Source organism: Rhodamnia argentea, chromosome 3 (assembly GCF_020921035.1).
Source record: "Rhodamnia argentea isolate NSW1041297 chromosome 3, ASM2092103v1, whole genome shotgun sequence".
NCBI classification, from domain to species: Eukaryota; Viridiplantae; Streptophyta; class Magnoliopsida; order Myrtales; family Myrtaceae; genus Rhodamnia; species Rhodamnia argentea.
Genome location: NC_063152.1, coordinates 4869067 through 4890258, shown reverse-complemented (window position 1 = coordinate 4890258; position 21192 = coordinate 4869067). Strand labels below are relative to the sequence as shown.

Below are 21192 nucleotides of genomic sequence, written 5' to 3'. Positions count from 1 at the left end.
ACCTCGTGCACAAATCAAACCCAAACATCATGACAAGAAGACATACATCTCATGCTCTATGTATTGACAAGCGATTGCTGAGTGCTTCCCCACCGCACGTCCCGGAAATAGGAGCCCGAAATTGGAAAATATCTCGCGCACTTCCATCAAGTTGTTCCACACAAACTGGCAAGCAACTTGATGTCCATCTTGCAAATATCAACATCAAATCAAAATAAAATAAAAAAAACAACAACTTGGTACTAAAAATCAAGTGCAAATAGACAAGGGTGTTGTGTTGTCTTTCGCATTCGTGTTAACAGTAGAAGCTGCATGGAATTTGCGGTGTGGAATTGAGAGAAGGGTCACATCGATCCTCGTGGGTTTGAATTGGAAATTAAAAAATATGTCAGCCTTTATTTTATTTTATTTTATTTTATTTTATTTTTTTGTATTTTTGATTTGGGAATTTATGGCGTGTTCTTTTGTATTTTTCTGGCCGATATTAATTTTTGGCGGGGCAGGGAAAAAAAAATCCAGCCAGGAAATTGCATGCTTGTTTCCTTCTCCTTCTCTGCCATCAATCTTGAATCAAATTCTATTCATGGAGCTCACGGGCAACCTAAATCGTCAAAGGTTGACCCGCGTTAAAGAAAAGGAAAATTCTCAATAAAATTTCTAAAAATTTTATTCCGTGAGATATCAATTACCTAAATTTTTATTATGTCTCGCCATTCTTCTCAAACTCGCACCGACGACTCAAAAATGCATTCAATCATAGTTTAATGGTCGTTGGAGATCCGACACGGTAGCATGTGTAGACGATGCCGGGTAGGATTTTAAATAGTCATTGTTGACAAAACTACTAATGCTAGCTTACGTTTTTTTAGCTAGGATTTACACTTACAAAACGATTTTTTTTTTGTCATTTTATAACAAAAAGGGGAACTCAATACTTTCAAGTTTCGAATCTTTTTAGTAATTTCAGCTGTCGACGTGATATATTCCAAAATGACATGCTTCATTAGAGAGGCAGGGTGATTTTGGACTTAGACGTAAAATGAGTTTGACTCCATGTGAAGGTATATTCCTTCTTCTGCCAAGAGAATAGAAATTTGGTGAAAATGCTAATTCACAAAAGTAAATTGCGTACAACAGGCTTTATGTACTCCAAAAACTACCTTGCACGGCCAAAGTAACTTTCAAAATCCATCTCAAAATTTTATTGAGATTTATCGAGTCTCTACGCATGACAACTCCCATAATCTAATTATAGTTTCATCTTCTTAAGAGACCATTTATTTCGCGGAAAGGTAATTGTTTGTACCCGTTGAAATGATTAGTGCATGGAAAAAGTTCTTATTATTGACAACAATTTATATCTTAACATTTTTACAAACGGTAAAAATATTTTTTATTTATTTATTTTTATAAATAATACAAGCGATTATTTAATGGAAAATATTTTATAAATATTTATTTCCCATGAAAAAAATCCCATATTAATTGCACCATCAAATTACGATATGACAAACCCCTTTCGTGTGAACAGACCCACTACACATTACAGCAAGAAGAACGATAAGACAGAAGCATCAACATATGAAAGCGACCCGTGAAGGATATCCCGAGGTTTCGACAAGAAATGTTACCATGGTTAATTTTTGTCACTACTTCACCAGAGACAGGTCCACGCTCCACCGTCCGTTTAGGACTCTTTTACTTATTTACCTCGAACCATTATATTCGCATCCTCATCAATATTTTAAAAAATAAAAGTAAATCTTCGAAGTTAATTGAAATTGTGCGATTGACATCAATTTTGAATTGATTGGCATTGTACCATATCTAAAGAAACCACCTTCTTTTAATATTTCAAGGGAAAATTTCAAATAAAAATTTGATGTGCTTCTCAAATAAGGACATCAAATCGACTTTGTTTCAAATAATAACTTGAGATGCTCTAATTATTTATAAATAAATAAAAAAGATCTCTACAAGGGCATCCTCATCTTTTAATTCTTTTTATTTAGTTTTTCCCTTTTTTTTTTTTTTTTCTTTCTCACCAATGGCCAATATCAAACGATGACGTAGGCGAGGCCACCCTCGTCGGCCTTGCCTAGGCGGGGTGAGGTTCGCCTCACCCAAGCAAGGCCGGCGAGGGCCGCTCTCGACTTGTCCAGACCTTGCCGCTTGTCTACCTTCACCCGATATCGATCATCGGAAAGAAGGAAGAGAAAAAAAAAAAAAAATTAAAAATTAAAAGAAAAAAAAGTAAAATGATTAAAATATCTTTGGTCATGACCTTTTATGAGATAATAATGGTATTTTAGGTTCTTATTTGAAATAAGATCCGTTTCAGACTCATTATTTTTAAGAAAATAAAAATATTTCATGCCTTTTTTATTTTTTTTTATTTTTCGACGATCACAATAATAATTAGCATTTCAACAATTGAAATGATATTCTTGTCCAAAATCATCACGTCGGTACATGATCATTCACCCCTGTCTTCCTGTCTCCTCCTGTCTCCTCCTGTCTCTCCCTCCCTGTCTCTCCCTAAATCCTATATAAACCATTCCGCTTCTCTTCCCTCGGACCAACTCACAACTCCCTCCCCTAGACAAGAACCACTCGCTACAATTCCTTCCTCGAGATTTCATATTCTTTATCAAATCCTCGCTAAGATTTTACAGTCTTCACAGAACCTCCACTCTCTCTCCCCTATCTTGCCAGCTTTTCTCCGCCACCAGAGAAGCAATTCTCAGCTCTGTCCATCTCGAAACGACCGCCGTCGAAGCTCTTCCCTCTCCGGTACTCCCAAGAGTCAGCCAGCTAAGAGAGTTCTGTTCCCAAATTTGTCTCCTTTTCTCGATTCCTCTCCGCTCTACTTTTTAAATTTCTCTCGTGTTCGGCCGCTCCCGCGTCGCAAGCGCACGAGCCAGCGCCGCCATGATCTCTTCAGCGAGGCACGCAGTTTCGCCCTTCACGTCCTCTGGTTTCTTGACCCAGAGGCGCTCGGTTGCCAAGCCTCTGCTTTCTCCGGTACCCATCATTAAGAATGAGCAGCTGAGCCTGAATCATGCGGTCTCTCCCCAGAAACCCGTGTACATCTCCTCAATTGAGACGTTCTCTCCATTGGCGACGAAACCCCAGAAGCGCAAGATCGAGTGCAATGCCTACGAAGCTGCCGATAGGCCGCTTGAGATCAACATCGAGCTTCCTGACGAGCAGGCTCGGGCTGAGGCCGCTCAGCGGATCAAGATCGGTTTGTACTTTGCTACTTGGTGGGCTCTGAATGTGGTGTTCAATATATACAACAAGAAGGTTTTGAATGCGTTCCCTTATCCGTGGCTCACGTCCACGCTCTCGCTCGCTGCTGGTTCTTCGATGATGCTGATTTCTTGGGCGACTAAAGTCGCCGAGACCCCAAAAGTTGATCTTGAGTTTTGGAAGATGCTATTGCCGGTGAGTTTGTTATCTTTCATTTTTTTGTCTTTCTTTCTTATGAAATTTGGGTTGTGTTTGGTTGAAGATTTTCAGTTATAATAGTCTGGCATCTAATCCAGATGTTCAAATTCTGAAAGTTTCTTAAGAATGTTAGCTTTCAATCTTCCTGTTTCATGCAATTCAATTTCTGGCCGCTCTGTTTTGAAAGGATGAATCTTTCATGAATTTTGCCTGGGCAGAACCAGTTTTCAGTTTTTGATGAATTATGATCTACTTAAAGGGAAATGCAAATGAAGTTGCAAATGAAGTTTCAAGTTTGGTATCTGAATCATGGTTTATCTTATGTAGGTGGCTGTGGCTCACACAATTGGACATGTAGCAGCAACTGTAAGCATGTCAAAAGTTGCAGTGTCCTTCACTCACATCATCAAGAGTGGAGAGCCTGCTTTCAGTGTCTTGGTCCAAAGGTTCTTGTTGGGCGAGACATTCCCATTTTCTGTTTATTTGTCTCTGTTGCCAATCATTGGAGGATGTGCTCTTGCTGCCGTGACTGAGCTCAATTTCAACATGACTGGTAAGCAAAAAGTACCTCAGCTGTTGAAGTTTTGTGCGAGAATTAGAGTGATATTTCAGTCTCCTCGTTGATTGATTATAAACTGAGTTTAAATGTCTGTTTTGTATCTTCTAGGATTTATGGGCGCTATGATCTCGAACTTGGCATTTGTGTTCCGGAACATCTTCTCGAAGAAAGGCATGAAGGGGAAGTCAGTTAGCGGGATGAATTATTATGCCTGTCTTTCTATGTTGTCCCTTTTGATCCTCACACCTTTTGCAATTGCCATGGAGGGCCCTCAGATGTGGGCTGCTGGTTGGCAAAAGGCCGCCTCTCAGATCGGACCCAATTTTGTCTGGTGAGCACAAAATCTCGATTATCTGCTTTTGATTGATCTTATTGATTGATATTAGCCGTGCTTGGATCTGTTGTATGTCAGGGCGTCTGGTAGATGAGAATGCAGTAGTTGATGGAATGAAAATTTGCTTTGAAATAACTACATGCTGATAGATCGTCAGATTTTTGTTTTTCAATACAGTATTTTCTTTTGTTCATGGTCTAGTTGGTTTAAATGGGAAATCTTTCTTGAGCTTATGGTTGTCCATTTTGCGTTGAAGGTATTGTAGCCATTGTTCTGTTTTAATTGGTCTTTGCTCCTTTGGAAGGAGTTTCTTGTGTAATAACAGAATGTGTGGGACCTTTTCCTCATCTATATTTTAAAATCTATTGTTTGGCAATTTCAAAATTGGTGTGTGCTTCCTGTTCGTTTGGTCATCCCGAAATGTCTTACAAGCAACAATTAGAAATGTCCCCTTCATGTGTATTTGAGGTTAAAGGCGATTACTTTATTACTGATGTCTCGCTAACCAAAAATTTGTGGCTCTGAATTGTCTCAGGTGGGTCGTGGCTCAAAGCGTCTTCTACCACTTGTATAACCAAGTTTCATATATGTCCCTCGATCAGATCTCTCCCTTGACCTTTAGCATTGGTAACACGATGAAGCGGATTTCCGTGATCGTTTCGTCCATCATCATCTTCCATACGCCTGTCCAGCCTATCAATGCCCTTGGAGCTGCCATTGCGATATTGGGGACCTTCCTCTACTCTCAGGTACATTATCTCTCCCCGATCTATTCATTTTAATCAAAATCTATGTGGGCTGAAGATCTTTTCATGTGATAATTGATGATGCTCTGATACTATGTGGAGAAATGATTGTGCATTTGCATGCATTGTTGCTCTGTCTTTTGCAACTTGGATGCATACTGACTTAAATGTCTTCATTCTCCGTTGTATCCTTTCAATCTACTTTAGGGCCACAAATGCTTGGTCTAAAAGCAGAATATCATTTCAGCTGACCTTTTTCTCAAGGAGGAACATTTTTCTTGGCTTTTTGTTCATTGTTCCTTTTCGGAGGCTAAAATCTTGAGCATAGTCGACTTTGTTTCAGTATCTTCAAGCTTGAATTTATCGTGACGTCTAAATGTTGAAGTGGGACTTTTGAATTGGTTGAATAAAGATTGGTGTTTGTCAGTAGACGCTAATTCTGCAGCTCGCCTTTATCGACATGCATCTCGACAATTCTTAATAATTATAGAGCTGCTTGACCTTTTCCCAGTGGATAGTCTTAATATGCAACATGTGGAACAATCAAAGCGCTTTAAGTTGTTCATATGGCTGATGATATATCATCTTCATCTATGAGCAGGCTAAGCAATGAAGGGGTGCAGAGAGACTTTGCAGTTGCCACTCTGGACAGACTTAGAAAACTACTGTGAGGAAACAGGAAAGCAAACAGGTTGGAAGAATTGGCAGCTACTGATGGACTGACTATCATTGGAGAGTTAATGACTTGTGCCACTCCGCTTGATGAAGCATGCCCTCCTAACGCTTCGAAATATCGTCCACGATCTTGTCTTAGTAGATAATTAGACAGAGAAAATAGTTTCTGTTTCTGTACGTCTGTAAGCGCTGTAATGCTAAGAGTGAAATGTAGAGCATGCGGATGTTGATTCCCAGTATAAGAATAGCATGATTTCTTAAATGAAATTCATGATCTCTCACTCATCTTTTGTGCATTCTTCTGTTCAAGATATTACCTTTTCTTCTCCCTTGTTCTAAAGGCTGAATGGTGCTCATGAATAGCCTATGCTTATATGCATTCTCCAAAGAAATGAAAGGGGAAGGTTGTAGATCCTCATATTGATTTCTGCAGTGTACTCTCAATGTGGGATGGACCTGCCTCTGGTGTCAAATTCCATTGTGCTGTCTTGGGCGTGAAGGGCCTTGAATGCTTTGCATCATCATTGGCATATGCATAACTTTTGTGGCCATGTAGAGATATTATTGGGCAGACTAAAATCCAGCAGAAACAGGGTTGATCATTGGGTTTGGATCATGGGATTGGTTCAAGAGTGAAAACCGGTTTTGCTGATTCAGATCTTCTTGATCTTTCGATTGAAATTAGGGCAATGGGAAAATGCTTCAAGGATTACAAGACTTCCTCATCAAGTGCATGATGTTAGACCCAATGGAAAGACATTCTTTTGTTAAAACGTGGGTACAGAAACTTATGATTCCAAAGTTACGGTTGATCCAATAACAGCTTTTAGCATCTTACATGGCTTCCAGATGTTGTAGTTCCAGAGCACGGATTAACAAGAACACAAAAGCCAGAACATGTCATACCAAACAGATTCTAAGTGTGTATACGTATATATGTGATCGGTGATCGAATCGAGGTGCGAAACCGTTTTATTCCTCCGTCGTCGTGCACCTGCAAAATCCATAATATGCGATCGGTGATCGAATCGAGGTGCGAAACCGTTTTATTCCTTCGTTGTCGTGCACCTGCAAAATCCATACATTTCTTGGGTACGATTGAGAGAGTGGAAAATTCGATTATTAGAGAACTTACTTGAAAATGTTATCCACGTTAAGGGCTTTGCTTGTTTCACGAAAATGAATGATTTGAAAAATATTTCTTACAAAAATGATTGTTTATGCCACTTACAAAAATGAATGAACGAAAAGTGTTTTTATCTTTCCATGAAAATATTTAAACATAAATTATTGATAATATAAATATTTTTTATTGATTAATTATTTTAAACGATACACATGATCACTTTTGAGAAAATAATTTGTGAATCATTCATTTTTCACGGTACACACGAAACATTAATCAAGATGTTTGTTTTATGGGAAGCACAACCTCCAAAACTCCCCACCAACAGTTCTTGTGCGGTGACTAAGGGCGCGCATGATAACACTGCTGCTTCAGAAATCAACTTTTGGCTAGAAGTTGATTTGTCTACTTATCTTCAGAAGCAGAAGTTGATTTTTCTACTTCTATTCTAGAAGTTATTTCTGATTTGAGAAATTCGTTAACTATTAAAAATTTCTACTTCTGAAATATTATTAACATAAAATATTCAATGAAAAATTATAATCGGCGGCCGAAAAATTTCTACTTCATTTTTGAACTTTTTAAATTTCTTTAAAAAAATTTTTATTATTAAAATATTATTTAATTTTTTTAAAAAATTATTATTTAATTTTTTAAAAAATTATTATTTATTTTTTACTCCGACAGCCAAAGACGGTGACTCGACGACGGTGGCCGGCGCGGTGTTGATGGTTGACGACACTTGGTGGCGGTCACGGCCGACGAAGATCGGCGGTTGGCAATGATTACGGCGCCGAAGGCCGGTAGTGGGTGGTGGTTAATGATTTGTGGTTAGCGCGGCGGTGGTGGTCGGCGGTCGCGACCGGCGATGGGCAGCGGCCGGCGGAGGTCGGTGGCGGTTGGCTATCGGAGATGGTCGGCGAGGCGAGCAATGGTTGGTAGTGGTTGTGGGTGGAGGTCGGCAATGGGCGGCGGTCGGCGATGGTCCGCTGCGGCGGAGGCCGATGGATGTGGGTATAATCGAAAGAGGGTGAGCGCGTAATAAAAAGAGGGTGTGGCAAGAAGTATTTCTTAAGTTAGAAAAACTATTTTTTTTCAACTTCTCAAATTGGGAGAAAAACAACTTTAGAAGTGGAAATTTCTTTCAAAAGTAAAAATTTTTACCAAATGAAATTTCTATATCAATAGTTACATTTCCAAACAGACTTTTGCTCCAGAAGCATTTCTGGAGCAAAAATTTGCTTCCAGAAGTAATATCACGCGTAACCTAAACATCTGCATTAATGAAAAAAAGATAAAATCATGGTTGGCACATGGTTTGCTAGTCATGTCAACTAGAAAATCCCAATTGTATTCATGTGAGGCAAGGCAAAAAAAAAAAATTTAGGATAAGACTATTTTGGCGCTCATTTTGATTAGAAGTATCTATTTCAATGAACTGCCTAAAATGTACCCTTCAAAACCAAATTTGATTAGAAGTGTCCTTGTACTCGATTCCCCACGTTGGACCCAAGTTCTGCAGCCATTGTCCCCTCATGATGTTCAAAAAACAGTGACCCTCCATTTCATTGTCGACAGAAACTCGAAGTCTTGATGTTGAAAGAGTCGGTAGTTTTATGAGTCATTGTTAATCTTTTCTTTCCTGTACAACCATGAAAATAAGCTAAATTTTTAATAATATACTGATAATTCTTTTTTTATTTTTATTTTCTTTCTATTGCTTTTTTTTTTCTACTCTGGCCAGCAAGCGAGACCGGAACTCACTACCCATGGTGGAAAGAAAAAACTAAGAAAGAGAACAAAAAAATAAAAATAAAAAGAATAAATTATTATTATAAAAAAAATATTCACGTCAGCGCCAACAAGGCCACATCGGTGTTGGCTGGCTAAATGGACTGACTTGACACAAGTGAAAAAGATTTAGGACTCAATTGGCTAAAAAAAAATTAGAACTGAATTGATATAATTACAATAAGTTTATGACTTTTTTAATGATTTTTCCTAAAGTATGAGTCATCTTTATCCTTGAAAACCTAGAAATTTGTTCCGGCAGAAAACTCACGGGGTCAAAATGGGTAAGATTGAAACTTAATTTTCAGCTTTGAAATTTACTTGTGCTCAAAATACTTGACTAAAAAATATACAATTAATTGTGTAATTGTTTTGTAATCTGCTATATAACTTTTGTGATTCAAGATGGGACCATGAATAAAAATCAACAACCTTCTCCACGCGAAGTGAGAAGAGGATGATTGGTCATATGATATGATGTCTTGTTGGAAGTAATGATGGCATTTATATTGTGAAGTTGATGAACGGTAGAAATAGGTTAACTTTTTTCGCTTCGCAAGGTAAAAGAATAAATCAAAATCGAAGAGAGGGTGGAATTTTTTGTCAATCAGCTATGAAAAAGAATGTCTTAGCCAAAGCGGGATAGAAATTACCTTATCTTTCTCGGGAAAATAACATAAATGGACTCCGAATTTTGACCCAATATAAAATGCCGTTCATGTGCTTCTAAGTTGTTCAATGTGATCCTTGAACTTTTAGTACATGTTCAATTTAGTCTCTAGGGAACTAGATTGAATCCAAGAATATAATAATACAAGGACTAAGACTGAAAATTTATCAAAGTTCAGGAATCACATTGAACAATCATGGACAATATTGCACATGAGACCAAAGTTCATATACCATTTGTCTACTTAGGGGGAGGCTTCTTCAAAAGGTACCATCATTTGGCCTAGCCAATGATATTCAATTCAAAGGAGCACATAATGATCCTCAATTCCCATCTATTAAAGAAATCTAAAATCTGAGAAGATCGTGATAAATATGAAGAACGCCAGATTTGGCAATAATTAACGTTAAGTGATGCACTAACAACAGTAGTTACCACGGATGGGTGGGTTGCCCCCCGTGCTACACAGCGCAATCAAGTTCACACTGTGTTTTTTTAATATCAATGTTCCGAGTCAAATTTATTGGTTAGAAAGGAGCAAATAATATATTTTGCAAGCTTATTACACTCAATATTTTTAATCTTTGAGTTCCAAAAAGTTGTGTCATATATGTCAATAACCTTGGGAGTTAGGCTCTCACTTATGATTAAAAAAAAAATTAATCATTTGGAGCGTGGTTAGCCCGATGTTTCTAGCTCTTGTTTGTCTTCAAAGAGAGCACGAGTTCGAATCCTGAACGTAGGCTTCCGCTTGACATTAGCTCCTGTCGATGCAGACTACTACCATACTGATATCTCTCGGTCTCGATTTGACTTCTATTATGGCACGAGTCGAAAATCTTGAGGAGGGCAACGAGGTTTTTGAGACGACTCATTCAATCCTCATGCGGAGTGAGTTGCCGTTGGCTACCCGCAGTTTTGTGGAGTTTGCATGATGAGCTCACCGACCTCGCGCAAGTTTTTCGGAGCCGCTACAGCCCGAGAGTCGCTAGCGATGATAGTCGCTTCCTGCTTCCATTTGCTCATGAGAAGTTGCTCGCACATGAATACAGATCCAGATGGAATCCGAAGAAAAGTATATTGAAATGTTGGTTTTCTGCGCCACCACGTGAACCACATTGAAATGGCTTCCCCGGGAGAATGGGCACAACAGCAAGCATGATGGGAAAAGGACAACCTTCCTGCTGACATGACTTCATATTATTAGCACTAATGCGACAGCAATTGCACATTTCCCACTAAACTATAGTTCGAAAATTCGGTGGTCCTTATTCATCTGTCTTAATCATCACGATTGGCTCTCTCTCTCTCTCTCTCTCTCTCACTCTCTCTCTCAAAAGTGATTCTCTCAAGCCCCATAAATATTGTTTGAAAGGACATGAGAGAGCTTCAAAGTGAAGAGGGCATGGAGGTTTCTCAACTCAAGAAAGCCATCTTCTTCATGTTAATATTCTTGGCTCCACTCTTCACTTCCTCCAACACCCTCAAGGCCAGGGAAGACCCATCATCACTCCCCAGCAACTTCCTCTTTGGCACGGCCTCTTCTTCTTACCAGGTTATCAATTGACTCATCTCTTCCCCTCTCTGCTTACATATGTCCAATGATGTTTCCTCTTCTTCTTCTTTTTTTCTTGGAGTCCTCTTTCTTTTGACCCTTTTGTTGTTTTGGTTAGTTTGAAGGAGCTTACAAGAGTGATGGGAAGGGTCCCAGCAACTGGGATGTTTTTGCTCATGAACCAGGTGAAGTAGCTTTCTCTTGCTTGCTCAAATGTATCAAACTGCATAAATTGCTCATCTAGAAAAGGGGCAGAAAAGGATAGTGCACATGTTCTTCCCCATGTCATTGTCCACAGCTTAGAAATTCAGCGGAAGATTAGATTTGAAAAGAAATTTCCTTTTGGTAATAGGAAAAAGAGGGGAGAGGGGACCGGCACTAGCGAACCCGTCTAGCGTTCTTCTAAGGGCTCCACTCCTGCTACAAAATGTTAGATTTGAGTCATAGCAACTGCATCACGGAATACTTTGAAAAGAAATTATGTTATTAAGTAGGACGTTTATCTCTTTCTTGGGCGAAGTAGTGGGAGAAGGATCCACAATGTACAACCAAGTTTGAAGAAGATAAATTTCAATTCAGTCCTCGAGAAGTAAAAACGCGTAAGATATCTTCAATATTTGGCAAATTTGAGCAGACAATTTTCCTACGATTTCTCAAGGAAATTTTTGTATGACAAGCTGATGAAAAGACATTCTTCACCTAATGAAGCAATATAAGCATGGTTGATTGGGAACAAGGTGACTCTGTGTGAACATGAAGACAAATTAATCAAATAATTCAGAAGCCTGGATTTGCAGGTAACATAATCGATGGAAGTAATGGCGACATCGCCGTGGACCACTATCATCGTTATCTGGTAATCATTTGTTTATGCATTGTGTGAGATTAGCATGTTCTGTGCATCAGTACAAAGGGCTCGTGCATATTGAAAGCGGGGAGAATAAAGCAAATCACATAATAGTTACTTTAATCTATGTGACTTTATGTTCTTGTAGCTTTGTGGAGAGAATAAAGACCTCATTGTAGAGCTAGAATCAATACCCAGTTGGCTGAATAATCTAACCCACATGATTATCCAGCCAGGCTTATCGAAGTGACCGAACCGGCGCACGTGATTAGTGAATATGAATCAGCATGAAAGAATAGCTCTTTCCACCGACCCCGAGGATGGGACCTGGCACATCCTCTAGGGACCAGGGTCCAGCCACTGAGGACCTTGGTGCCAGGATCTAGTGTTCGGGTTTGGAAGGCTCGAGAAGTTGGCCGTCTGGCCCTTAGGTCTAACTAGCAGGAATCCTGGTTCCGAGGGCCAAAACTAGTACAAATTTGATGTCTCTTTCACTGCACTAAAACGTTGAAAGGTCGTTCCAATCGCCACAAAAGTTTGGGTGCACTTCGGATTTTGAGATGAAGCGAAGTTGCGAAAAAAAGATGACTCCTACTGTCTAATCAACTCAATTGACAAGTCATTTACCTACAGACAGATTTAATTAAAGAATGACAAATGAAAAACAGGAAGACATAAGGCTTATGGAGTCGCTTGGAGTGAACAGCTATCGTTTCTCAATCTCATGGGCAAGAATTCTTCCCAGTAAGTCCCTCTTTTTCTTCCTTCTTCTTGCTCCCCTTTTCGCTGAGATTTCATTCGAAATTCAATTGTGTTTACCGACAATTGTAAACAGAGGGAAGATTTGCAGAAGTAAACATGGCAGGAATACACTACTATAACAGACTCATCGATAGCCTCCTTCAAAAGGGTACACTTCCTTTCTTAGCATCAATCCCACATAAAACCAATTGATGACAACCTTCGTCATTGGCAGATAACAATCTTCCTCTTCTCTAATGTTACAGGAATACAACCCTTTGTAACGTTGACTCACTTCGACATACCACAAGAACTTGAGGACAGATACGGAGGTTGGCTCAGTCCAAAATCACAGTATGTGACTCTAACGTCCATTAAGCTCCATGAATAACAACGTAGAAGAACATGGAAATTTTTCGAAAGGAAATTTCTTCAGAAACTAGAGTAAATCCACTTGTTTCCTTTTTCTTTTATGTAGGGAGGATTTTGGATATTTTGCAGATATTTGCTTTAAGTACTTTGGAGACCGGGTAAAGTATTGGGTCACCTTCAATGAGCCGAACATCCAGGCAACATTAGCATACCGCTGGGGTCTATTTCCGCCTGCCCATTGCTCTGCTCCATTTGGAAACTGCACAGTTGGAAATTCGGAGACGGAGCCCTTCATAGCAGCCCATAACATGATCTTATCGCACGCAACTGCAGTCAACATTTACAGGACAAAATACCAGGTATCAGCATCACTATAAGACTTTCAACATGCAAGGAGCAATTTAGTCTAAGAAAGTGATGAATACTAATGAGCTGCGCAGCACTTTCGGGATACTTTGTTTCCTGTTCTTATGCTATAAGATTTCATAACTGGGAAAAGGAAATGCTTTTTTCCATAAAATCAAAAAACAAAAAGGGAATATTCGTTGATAGAAGTTTATATCAAGTAGGATGAAAATAAGTCATTCAACAAAGCAAATTGAAATTGCAGAAGGAACAAGACGGCATCATTGGGATTGTCATACATGCAGCATGGTTCGAGCCCATCAGCAACTCATCAGCAGACAAGTTAGCTGCAGAGAGAGCAATGTCTTTCTTTATGAGCTGGTAAGGACATCATATTTAACCCAAGATCACCTTCAACGCCATTCAAAACAAGCAAATAACCAACTATATATCTTTCCAAGGGTGATTAAGCTAGATTTTTATGCCTTCCATAGGTTTTTGGACCCAATAATATTTGGGAAATATCCTACGGACATGATCAAAATTCTGGGACCCATTTTACCCAAATTTTCAAGAAGCGACCAGGAGAAACTGAAGAATGGGTTGGACTTCATCGGCGTCAATCACTACACAAGTTTCTATGTCAAGGACTGCATTTTATCTATTTGTGAACCAGGTAAAGGAATCACCAAGACAGAAGGTTACTACGAACAAAACTCAAAAAAGAACGGCGTACCCATAGGACAACCTGTAAGTGACCTCAGGACCATACAAATGACTCAGTTAGCAAAGAAGATCATATTGATGTTAACTTGTCGAATAGTTTCTTAAGTTTTTTTTTCAATTTGCAGACTGACCTAGAGTGGTTAAACGTCTACCCCCAAGGAATGGAGAATATGGTAACCTATGTCAAGGAGAGGTATAACAACACCCCAATGTTCATCACAGAAAATGGTAAAGAGGAGCCGCAAGCTAAGACTGTTCAATGGACAATATTCTGGTACAGTCTTGTCATGAGTGATAAGTTTTTTCTTCTTCAGGTTATGGTGAAGAGGATGACCTCCAACTCAAAGACAAAAAGCCCCTGGACGATCTGAAAAGAGTAGAGTACATGGCCGGCTATTTAAGTGCTCTCGTTTCAGCAGTGAGGTAAGATAGTTCCCATGACAAGACAATACAACATTATCATAGCAGTGAGCATTGGGTACATTAAAATTTCATTTCCATAATCCACAGTTCTTTTCTTCCTTTCAATCAGGAAAGGAGCAGATGTGAGGGGTTATTTTGCATGGTCCTTGCTCGACAATTTTGAATGGGAATTTGGATATACACAGAGGTTTGGACTTTACCATGTCGACTTCACCACATTGAAGAGAACTCCCAAACTGTCAGCAAGTTCGTATAAGCGGTTTATCACAGAACACAACGTCAGAACCATAATACATCCAGACCATCCTAATCTCCAGCAGATTTATTGACCAGCTTAATGTCTGCTGCTGTGTTACATTTCCAGGCTCCAGAACCAATAAAAGAAAACAGAATTACTATTATGTCTCATCTACAGCATGCTATCTAGGAGAAGGAAAGCCTTTCTATTTTATTTTCATACAGTGACCTGCTCACAAAAATGTATCCAAGATATTTACTGAATCGTACAGCATGTTTAGATAACATCCATGGCATGATTTATCTTCACATGCAACATTTTAGAAAGGCTTCCATAGACTCACTTTGAATTTCGAGAAGTACATTAAATGTGGGAAGCCGAAATATGAAAAAGAAATTATAACGAGTTGACAGTAGACTCAGTAGCTGGTGAGTCAAAGGACAAATATGGAGAAAGGGGACAAAATTAAGGGTACAAGAATCTTGAGGCTGTATTGCAAAAATGAAAAAAGAAATACAGCCACAAGATTCTCGTTCCCTTAATTTTGCCTCCTTTCTCCATATTTGTCCTTTTACTCACCAGCTACTGAGTCTACTGTCAACTATAAAAGAATGGCATGAAGAAAATTTTGCAATGAGTCAATAAACTTCACAATTCTTCTTTCTATAAGGCTAAAATCATCAGTTAAAGATTGGATTTACTCCAACTCCCCCACAACCCACCACCACAAAAAATGACGACGACCACCACCACCACAACAACAACAACAACAACAATAATAATAATAATTAGTAGTGCTAGTAGTAGTAGCAGTAGCAGTAGTAATACGAAAGCTAGTACAACAAGTCAAAACAGTCAGTTATGATTGTCGCAGCCGAAATCAATGTTGCAAGAAAAAAGGGGATTTGAAAACTAATATATAAGTACACAAGACAATAGGCTTCTGTGAAACGAACTGTTTTTTCTTTTATAATGCAGAAGGGCCACAGAAGAAAAAAAAGAAATAAGTCATTACGTGCGTAATTGTCCTGAACCAAGGAATATAAGCATTACGACTGATTCTTACTAAGTAGCAGCAGGAAGAAGCTATGTTCGTCGCCACCATGGATCTCTAGCCTCATAAACATGCTCCTCATCGTCCCACGAAATTTGGCACGCTTGAAGACCAATCGCTAAAGTTGGCTCCTTCCCATGCTGGGCAACCCACTCCGCTACAGCAGCTGCCTTGTCGTCCTCACTAGCATATCCTTTCTTAAATTTGCCAAATGGGTTGATACCAGGATTAACCATCTCTGCAATTGCAGCTGGCATGTACGCAGAATCACCCACAATTGGTGCACCACAGGCAGCCAACTGGGCACGGATCTGCATCATAAGCCTTCCAATGTTAGGTTTAAATTCTGCTGCGAGCCAAAAACAGAATTATCCTAGATCAGGCTCTAGATAGAACAATACTGGTTCAACATGTTCAAGTATGAATGTCGCTTGTTGATAATTAACTCTTCAAGGTGCATAGAATCAAATAAGAGCCTGAAGTGCCCTCATTTTCTCTAAGGGCATCAAGTAACCAAATCATCTCAAATAAGGGCTTGAAGTGGCAAAATCATCTCAAATAAAGACTTTTGGCCGGCCAGCGAGCATGTGACTATTCCGACAGTTAGAGAAAGGGTATTTTAGTATAAAAAAAATCGAAGTATATTTTTTTAATTTTTTTGATTTTTTTATTTCTCTTTTCCTTTTCCTTTTCATTTTTTTCTTCCTCTCTTTCCTTCTTCCCTCCCCCGGCAATCGCCGGGCCTCGAGCGAGGGTCACCCTCACCTAGCCGGGCAAGAGCCGCCCTCGCAGACGTCGGGTGAGGGTTGCACTTGCCTGGGCTGGGCTGGGCGAGCAAGGGCTACAACCACTTGAGTTGGGCAACCTCTGCTAGACATCGACGAGGCTCCGTGATGGCCGAAGGAAAAAGAAAAAAGAAAAAGTAAAGGAAAAGAAGAACACAGAAAAAGGAAAAAAAGAAAGAAAAAAGGAAAAATAGAAAAAAAAATTTCGAAAATGTAAAGGACAAAAATGCCCTTTGGCCGGCGAGGTCAGGCCCTTCTTTGAGCTGATATGGCCACTTCAAGCCCTTATTTAAAACAAGATCCACTTCAGGCCCTTATTTAAGAAAATAAGGACACTTCAAGCCTTTATTTGACATTTTCCCTAGAATCAATGCAAGAAACCCAGGCAGTGAAGCAAAAAAGATCATTCTGACTATAGAATGTCTAGAGACAGTGAGAACCTGATGAGTACGACCAGTCAGGAGGTTAATTTTGCATTCATAGGCAACATTCTTCTTGGTCCACCCGCAGTCTTCAACACAGTACTCAGCTTCAACAATAGAGTCTGGCCAGGCAACTTCCTTGCATTCCATGACCTCAAGTTGGCAGAGATACCATCCTTTTGTAAACTCTGGATGCCAAGATATTAAAGAAACTACATCATTAGGTTCTCAAAAGGGCACAAATATAGCAAACAGGAAAAGCCAATAGGCTTCGTACATGTTGCTTTCTGAGAAACAACAGGGGAAATAAGCATAGCGACAAAAAACCCAACATAGAAGTCCATGTATTGGCCATGCATGCAAACTAAGCATCATGATTAGGTTTCTACTACCATTTTTGAGGAATATAAGGAAAGCGTCTTTGCCTTATTACTCTACAACCTCCAGCAAAGAAAATATTGCAGATGCAATGAATAAGAACGACTTTCCAACTGAGTTGGGTAATTGGAAATCAAACACCAAAAGTCTGTGCAGTTCATATACATTGTTTGATCAATTCATTTCCTTCAGATGATACCATCTCCCACTACTTCTCACTTCGCTTTAGATTGACAAAAGAGTGAAAATTTAAATCCCCTGCCCAAACATGGTAGAAGCATCTTAATATCTCTCGTTGGGTTACAAATACCAACTCTTTCTGGATGGTGCCAAACACCAAAGACTACTACCTTCAGAGACAAGCCTTGGAGCCATGTTGACTGGGCGCATGTAGTGTGTAATTATTCCAAGGGGCGTGGGTGCAGCAGCAAGAGCAAGATACAGCTTCTTCACTTTTTTGTCCTGGCAACAAGACATCTAAGAATATAAATTCAAATTGTAGGGACTGACTTGAACCTGTACATTAGGGGGAAACCCCATCACAAGAAAAAGCTAGATCTAAATAAGGTCAACTTACTCGGATTTTACCATGAAAAACCGAGCAGTACTCCTTTGTCCTGGCTAACACAACACTACAATTGATTTAAAGCAACTGGTCACTATCAACAATTTTTAATATGAGAAAAATAGAACCAGCATAATGCCAGAAAGAGAAATTTGCCAACTTACCATCCCTCTGAGCAATTATCAATTTGATGAGTAGTTTTAAGCGGTTCTACTAGTCCTAAAGCACGAGTTGCAAAAGTTGCACAAGTCTCTTCGATGTTATCCGTGGTTCCTCCAACCTATCCATGTAGAGAAAATAGAAGACGGGGCTGAAGGAAAATTCAGGAAAAGATCATAAAACTATCATATAATGATGATAACTAAGAGGGAAAAAACTCCCTTCGAGAGAAAAGAAACAGTTCAATTAAGCTTTGAGTTAGGACATTAAGCCAGAAACTCAAGCTCATAAGTGCAATACTTGACTATGTCAAGTATGTCTAATGCCCAGACAAGTCAGCCAATCCACCATTTTGCTCTAACCAGGAAATTCAATTTGTGTGCTACACACGCCCCTCATTCAAACGCAGGTCAAATGAAAGCTAAGCGATAGTTTGATTTCTACAATTTGAAATTTCTTTTTTCCATAACTTCTTTTCCGATTAAAGAAAAGGTCTGGTGAATGCTATATTCATCCAGTGGAAATAATGCAAACAGCAGATACTAGTATAAAAGCTCAACCCTACGCAAAAAAAGGCTTCCATTTCTGCTGACAGACCATGTGACCTACAGGCACATGTATCAATCTCACTAGTTGTTCACAACTTGATATATCTATAGACCCAAGTTACATAAATCCCGTCTTGATGGTCTTCAAATATCAGAGAGGGAAGTAAAGGCAGAAAAATTTGTTCCAAGTGGAGAGTAACTGGCTATGAAATAGGATAACACAAACAGAGAATAAAATATAGAAAGATTATATATTGCATGATCATTGGCAGTATAACAAAACCACTATAGACCATAGAAAAATGAATGAAGCCGCCTCGCATTCTCATCTACTAGGATTCTTCCATTAATCTTACATAAAAAGCTAGGCAACACCACAATCCCAAACTCCAAAACAGGAACATGGCCCCAATACTCCTTGTTTTGTGAATCCACAACTATTTGTTGACAGCAGATCGAAGAAATTCCGAAGATACTTCGTGAAAGATAGCTTACAGATGTACCAGCAGGTTTGTCCAAAACTACATAGGATTCGGCTACAGCAATAATTCTTGATTTCCAATCAATCTCATAGCACCTGATAAAAGTTCAAGTGTCACAAAGTTACCTAAGTTGAAATAAATGTATCAGAAGCATGATCATCTTTGATGAGTTACCTTGGAAAACGCTTAGGGTGAACATGAATTCGCAAGTACGTTCCTGCTTCAACAAACTGCCCAGGGTCACTTATTCGGAATGTCTTCTGTGCTTCTCTTACAGTCTTCCCTTTGATAGATGCTCTCTTTCTCAAAACCGATGGCTTTGTAACTTCCTTAAATACTCTGACCTGCTCTGGAGTAGCAGTCGGTGGAGGTTGTGGGCAAACTATTGCATAATGTACAGCTCCAAAGTGGATTAGATCTGCAATAAACCTTTCAAAGAATGAAATTTCCTATTTAACACCCCACTCTGTTTTGCATGTATTATGCCATTAACTGGATACAAAAGGCAAGGAATAAAGACTCACAATGGAGGAAGATCCAGAGCTCTACGGATATAATCTAAAACGGGTCCTTCTCCTTCTTCGGGTACAACCAAGTGTTCGATTCTTGGAGGACTACTATGTGAGGGGCAAGGTAGTAACCGATCATACTCCTGCAACCTGAAAAAACATTAATCATCAGCAATAGCTGAAAGAAGTCACCAGAAAACAATAGAACGGAAAAGATTTTCCCACTGTAACAAATGAGTTGGGTTTTAGTTTTCCTCAACACTTGGTATGCCAGGCCGGTTGACAGTTTGCAACAGACATTGGTTAATAACAACCTGACTTTTTGAGTTTCATCTATTTTTGCCCCTTAATTACTCTTTACTTTGTCAAAGCCCAAGAATGCTCAAAGCTCTCGACTGGTCATGATACCCAGGACAACTCTTCAGAAATCAAAGAATACAGAGCATCAACAACCAAGTCATTTACAAGATGACAGAGTGATAGACCATATAATGTCCATTCGGGACGGATGTTATGCAGCTTGTAGAACCATGTGCTTCAGCTTATCCAGCGGCTGAAACTGATTGCCAGAGAACGGGCAGTTTTATTACTAGGTACCGGTCAAATTGTCCATGAAGGAATTAAATTCAAGCATATAGTAAACACCAGAAGATAAACTCCACAGCATTCATATTCCAAACAAATCTTCTTTCAGACATAACTTCAAACAGAAAACAAAAGGTCTTTCTTGGTCCATTTAAAGTGGCGAACAGGCCACAAAGTTGAAGCTACAAAGAAAGGAGAGATACCCATTAACCGAATTAGGCGAAGAAGCATGGGCAACGTCTGATTTAGAGAAATCACATTCGAAAGCTGCGGCCTTTACAGTTCTTGAGCGAAAAGAAGTGGAGACGAGGCGAGCTGGTGACGATGCTAGGTTCGGCAATAAGGCAACAGGTCGACCGTAGCTCCTGCAGCTCACTAGAAACAAGCCATTGCTGAACTTGGAAGCAAGAGTAGGAGACCTCATTTTCGCGTTCCCGCAGTTTCTGAATTGGACGCCGGTGTTTTGAGTTTTGGAGGGGAAGAGAAGGGTTTTAGGATAAGCCTTTCCTTCTATCGAAGGTTAGGCCCACGGAAACTGCTTTTAGTTTTTTTTTTTTTTTTCCTGTAAAAATGAAAATTGCATTGTCAGCATTTAAAACGTACTTTATTTCGAGAAAATAAAATCTCTCAATAAGAATAAAAGTTTTGAAAAAAAATACTTGTAATATGTTGCTTTGGAAAGTAAAAGAAGGATGTGGTTTTCACTTTAACAGTAGATTGTGCTCTAGATTGGAATAAAAAGTTTGAAAGCGAAATTTTATAGTCACAAAAGAGTGCAAGAAAGTTTTCTTATTTTCTCCGGAAAATTATAAATAGCTTCCGACACAACAACGAACATTTTTTTCTCAACAGTATGTGGAATTTGCCTCACAAGATATCGGTTAATTTTATTTATCATCTAATTAAAATTAATTTTTTTTACTTATCGATAAAGCGATAAGAACCGTTATTTATCCGAGAAAGCTTTTTTTTTTTTTGTCTAGACGTTTTTTGGTTTTACCAATCGATTTGATTTTCGTGTTCGTATGGGGATTTCCTAGTTCATCAGAAATACAATAGTCAGATCCTTGAAACATTTTTGTGGCTTCTCATTATTTATTTATTTAT

The 21192-nt window shown here is 39.2% G+C and overlaps 3 protein-coding genes across 8 annotated transcripts; 2 read left to right on the top strand and 1 right to left on the bottom strand.

The window, feature by feature from the left end:
• Nucleotides 1-2807: 2807 nt before the first annotated feature.
• On the top strand, nucleotides 2808-6060 carry LOC115729702 (glucose-6-phosphate/phosphate translocator 2, chloroplastic-like). The gene is made up of 5 exons (XM_030660331.2): nucleotides 2808-3447; nucleotides 3778-4003; nucleotides 4118-4340; nucleotides 4879-5092; nucleotides 5691-6060. The coding sequence occupies exons 1-5, from the start codon at nucleotides 2932-2934 to the stop codon at nucleotides 5700-5702; spliced, it is 1191 nt and encodes a 396-aa protein (XP_030516191.1). The 5' UTR covers nucleotides 2808-2931; the 3' UTR covers nucleotides 5703-6060.
• Nucleotides 6061-10720: 4660 nt separating this feature from the next.
• LOC115729700 (beta-glucosidase 46-like) lies at nucleotides 10721-14884 on the top strand. Of its 2 annotated transcripts, none has more exons than XR_004013985.2 (12): nucleotides 10721-10906; nucleotides 11025-11091; nucleotides 11704-11762; nucleotides 12422-12497; nucleotides 12589-12663; nucleotides 12761-12848; nucleotides 12973-13225; nucleotides 13477-13592; nucleotides 13706-13961; nucleotides 14063-14110; nucleotides 14252-14360; nucleotides 14470-14609. XR_004013985.2 is itself a non-coding variant. In XM_030660328.2 (12 exons), the coding sequence occupies exons 1-12, from the start codon at nucleotides 10730-10732 to the stop codon at nucleotides 14687-14689; spliced, it is 1599 nt and encodes a 532-aa protein (XP_030516188.1). In that variant the 5' UTR covers nucleotides 10721-10729; the 3' UTR covers nucleotides 14690-14884. The 2 variants fall into 2 exon arrangements, 1 of the variants encoding a protein (XP_030516188.1); XM_030660328.2 differs by having other exon boundaries at nucleotides 14063-14165; nucleotides 14470-14884.
• LOC115729701 (RNA pseudouridine synthase 6, chloroplastic) lies at nucleotides 13058-20589 on the bottom strand. 5 transcript variants are annotated; one of them, XM_048275723.1, is made up of 10 exons: nucleotides 20289-20589; nucleotides 19516-19650; nucleotides 19166-19420; nucleotides 19005-19086; nucleotides 17967-18082; nucleotides 17815-17869; nucleotides 17588-17699; nucleotides 16892-17047; nucleotides 15665-15998; nucleotides 13058-13193 (listed from the first exon to the last, which is right to left on the bottom strand). In XM_048275723.1, exons 1-9 carry the CDS (start codon nucleotides 20507-20509, stop codon nucleotides 15685-15687), a joined length of 1446 nt encoding a protein of 481 aa, XP_048131680.1. In that variant the 5' UTR covers nucleotides 20510-20589; the 3' UTR covers nucleotides 13058-13193; nucleotides 15665-15684. The 5 variants fall into 5 exon arrangements, with proteins under 5 accessions (XP_048131680.1, XP_030516190.1, XP_048131679.1 ...); XM_030660330.2 differs by lacking the exon at nucleotides 13058-13193 and having other exon boundaries at nucleotides 15355-15963; nucleotides 16878-17047; XM_048275722.1 differs by lacking the exon at nucleotides 13058-13193 and having other exon boundaries at nucleotides 15355-15998.
• Between the last annotated feature and the right edge of the window lie 603 nt (nucleotides 20590-21192).

Coding starts and splice junctions, on each gene's coding strand:
- LOC115729702 (XM_030660331.2), top strand. CDS start 2,932: ATGATCTCTTCAGCGAGGCACGCAGTTTCGCCCTTCACGTCCTCTGGT. Junction 4,004..4,117: donor GCTCAATTTCAACATGACTG/GTAAGCAAAAAG, acceptor TGTATCTTCTAG/GATTTATGGGCGCTATGATC. Junction 4,341..4,878: donor ATCGGACCCAATTTTGTCTG/GTGAGCACAAAA, acceptor GAATTGTCTCAG/GTGGGTCGTGGCTCAAAGCG.
- LOC115729700 (XM_030660328.2), top strand. CDS start 10,730: ATGAGAGAGCTTCAAAGTGAAGAGGGCATGGAGGTTTCTCAACTCAAG. Junction 12,664..12,760: donor CGATAGCCTCCTTCAAAAGG/GTACACTTCCTT, acceptor CTAATGTTACAG/GAATACAACCCTTTGTAACG. Junction 14,166..14,251: donor AATGTTCATCACAGAAAATG/GTAAAGAGGAGC, acceptor TTTCTTCTTCAG/GTTATGGTGAAGAGGATGAC.
- LOC115729701 (XM_048275723.1), bottom strand. CDS start 20,509: ATGAGGTCTCCTACTCTTGCTTCCAAGTTCAGCAATGGCTTGTTTCTA. Junction 19,651..20,288: donor TCGCCTAATTCGGTTAATGG/GTATCTCTCCTT, acceptor ATGTTTTTTCAG/GTTGCAGGAGTATGATCGGT. Junction 17,870..17,966: donor GATAATTGCTCAGAGGGATG/GTAAGTTGGCAA, acceptor AATCAATTGTAG/TGTTGTGTTAGCCAGGACAA.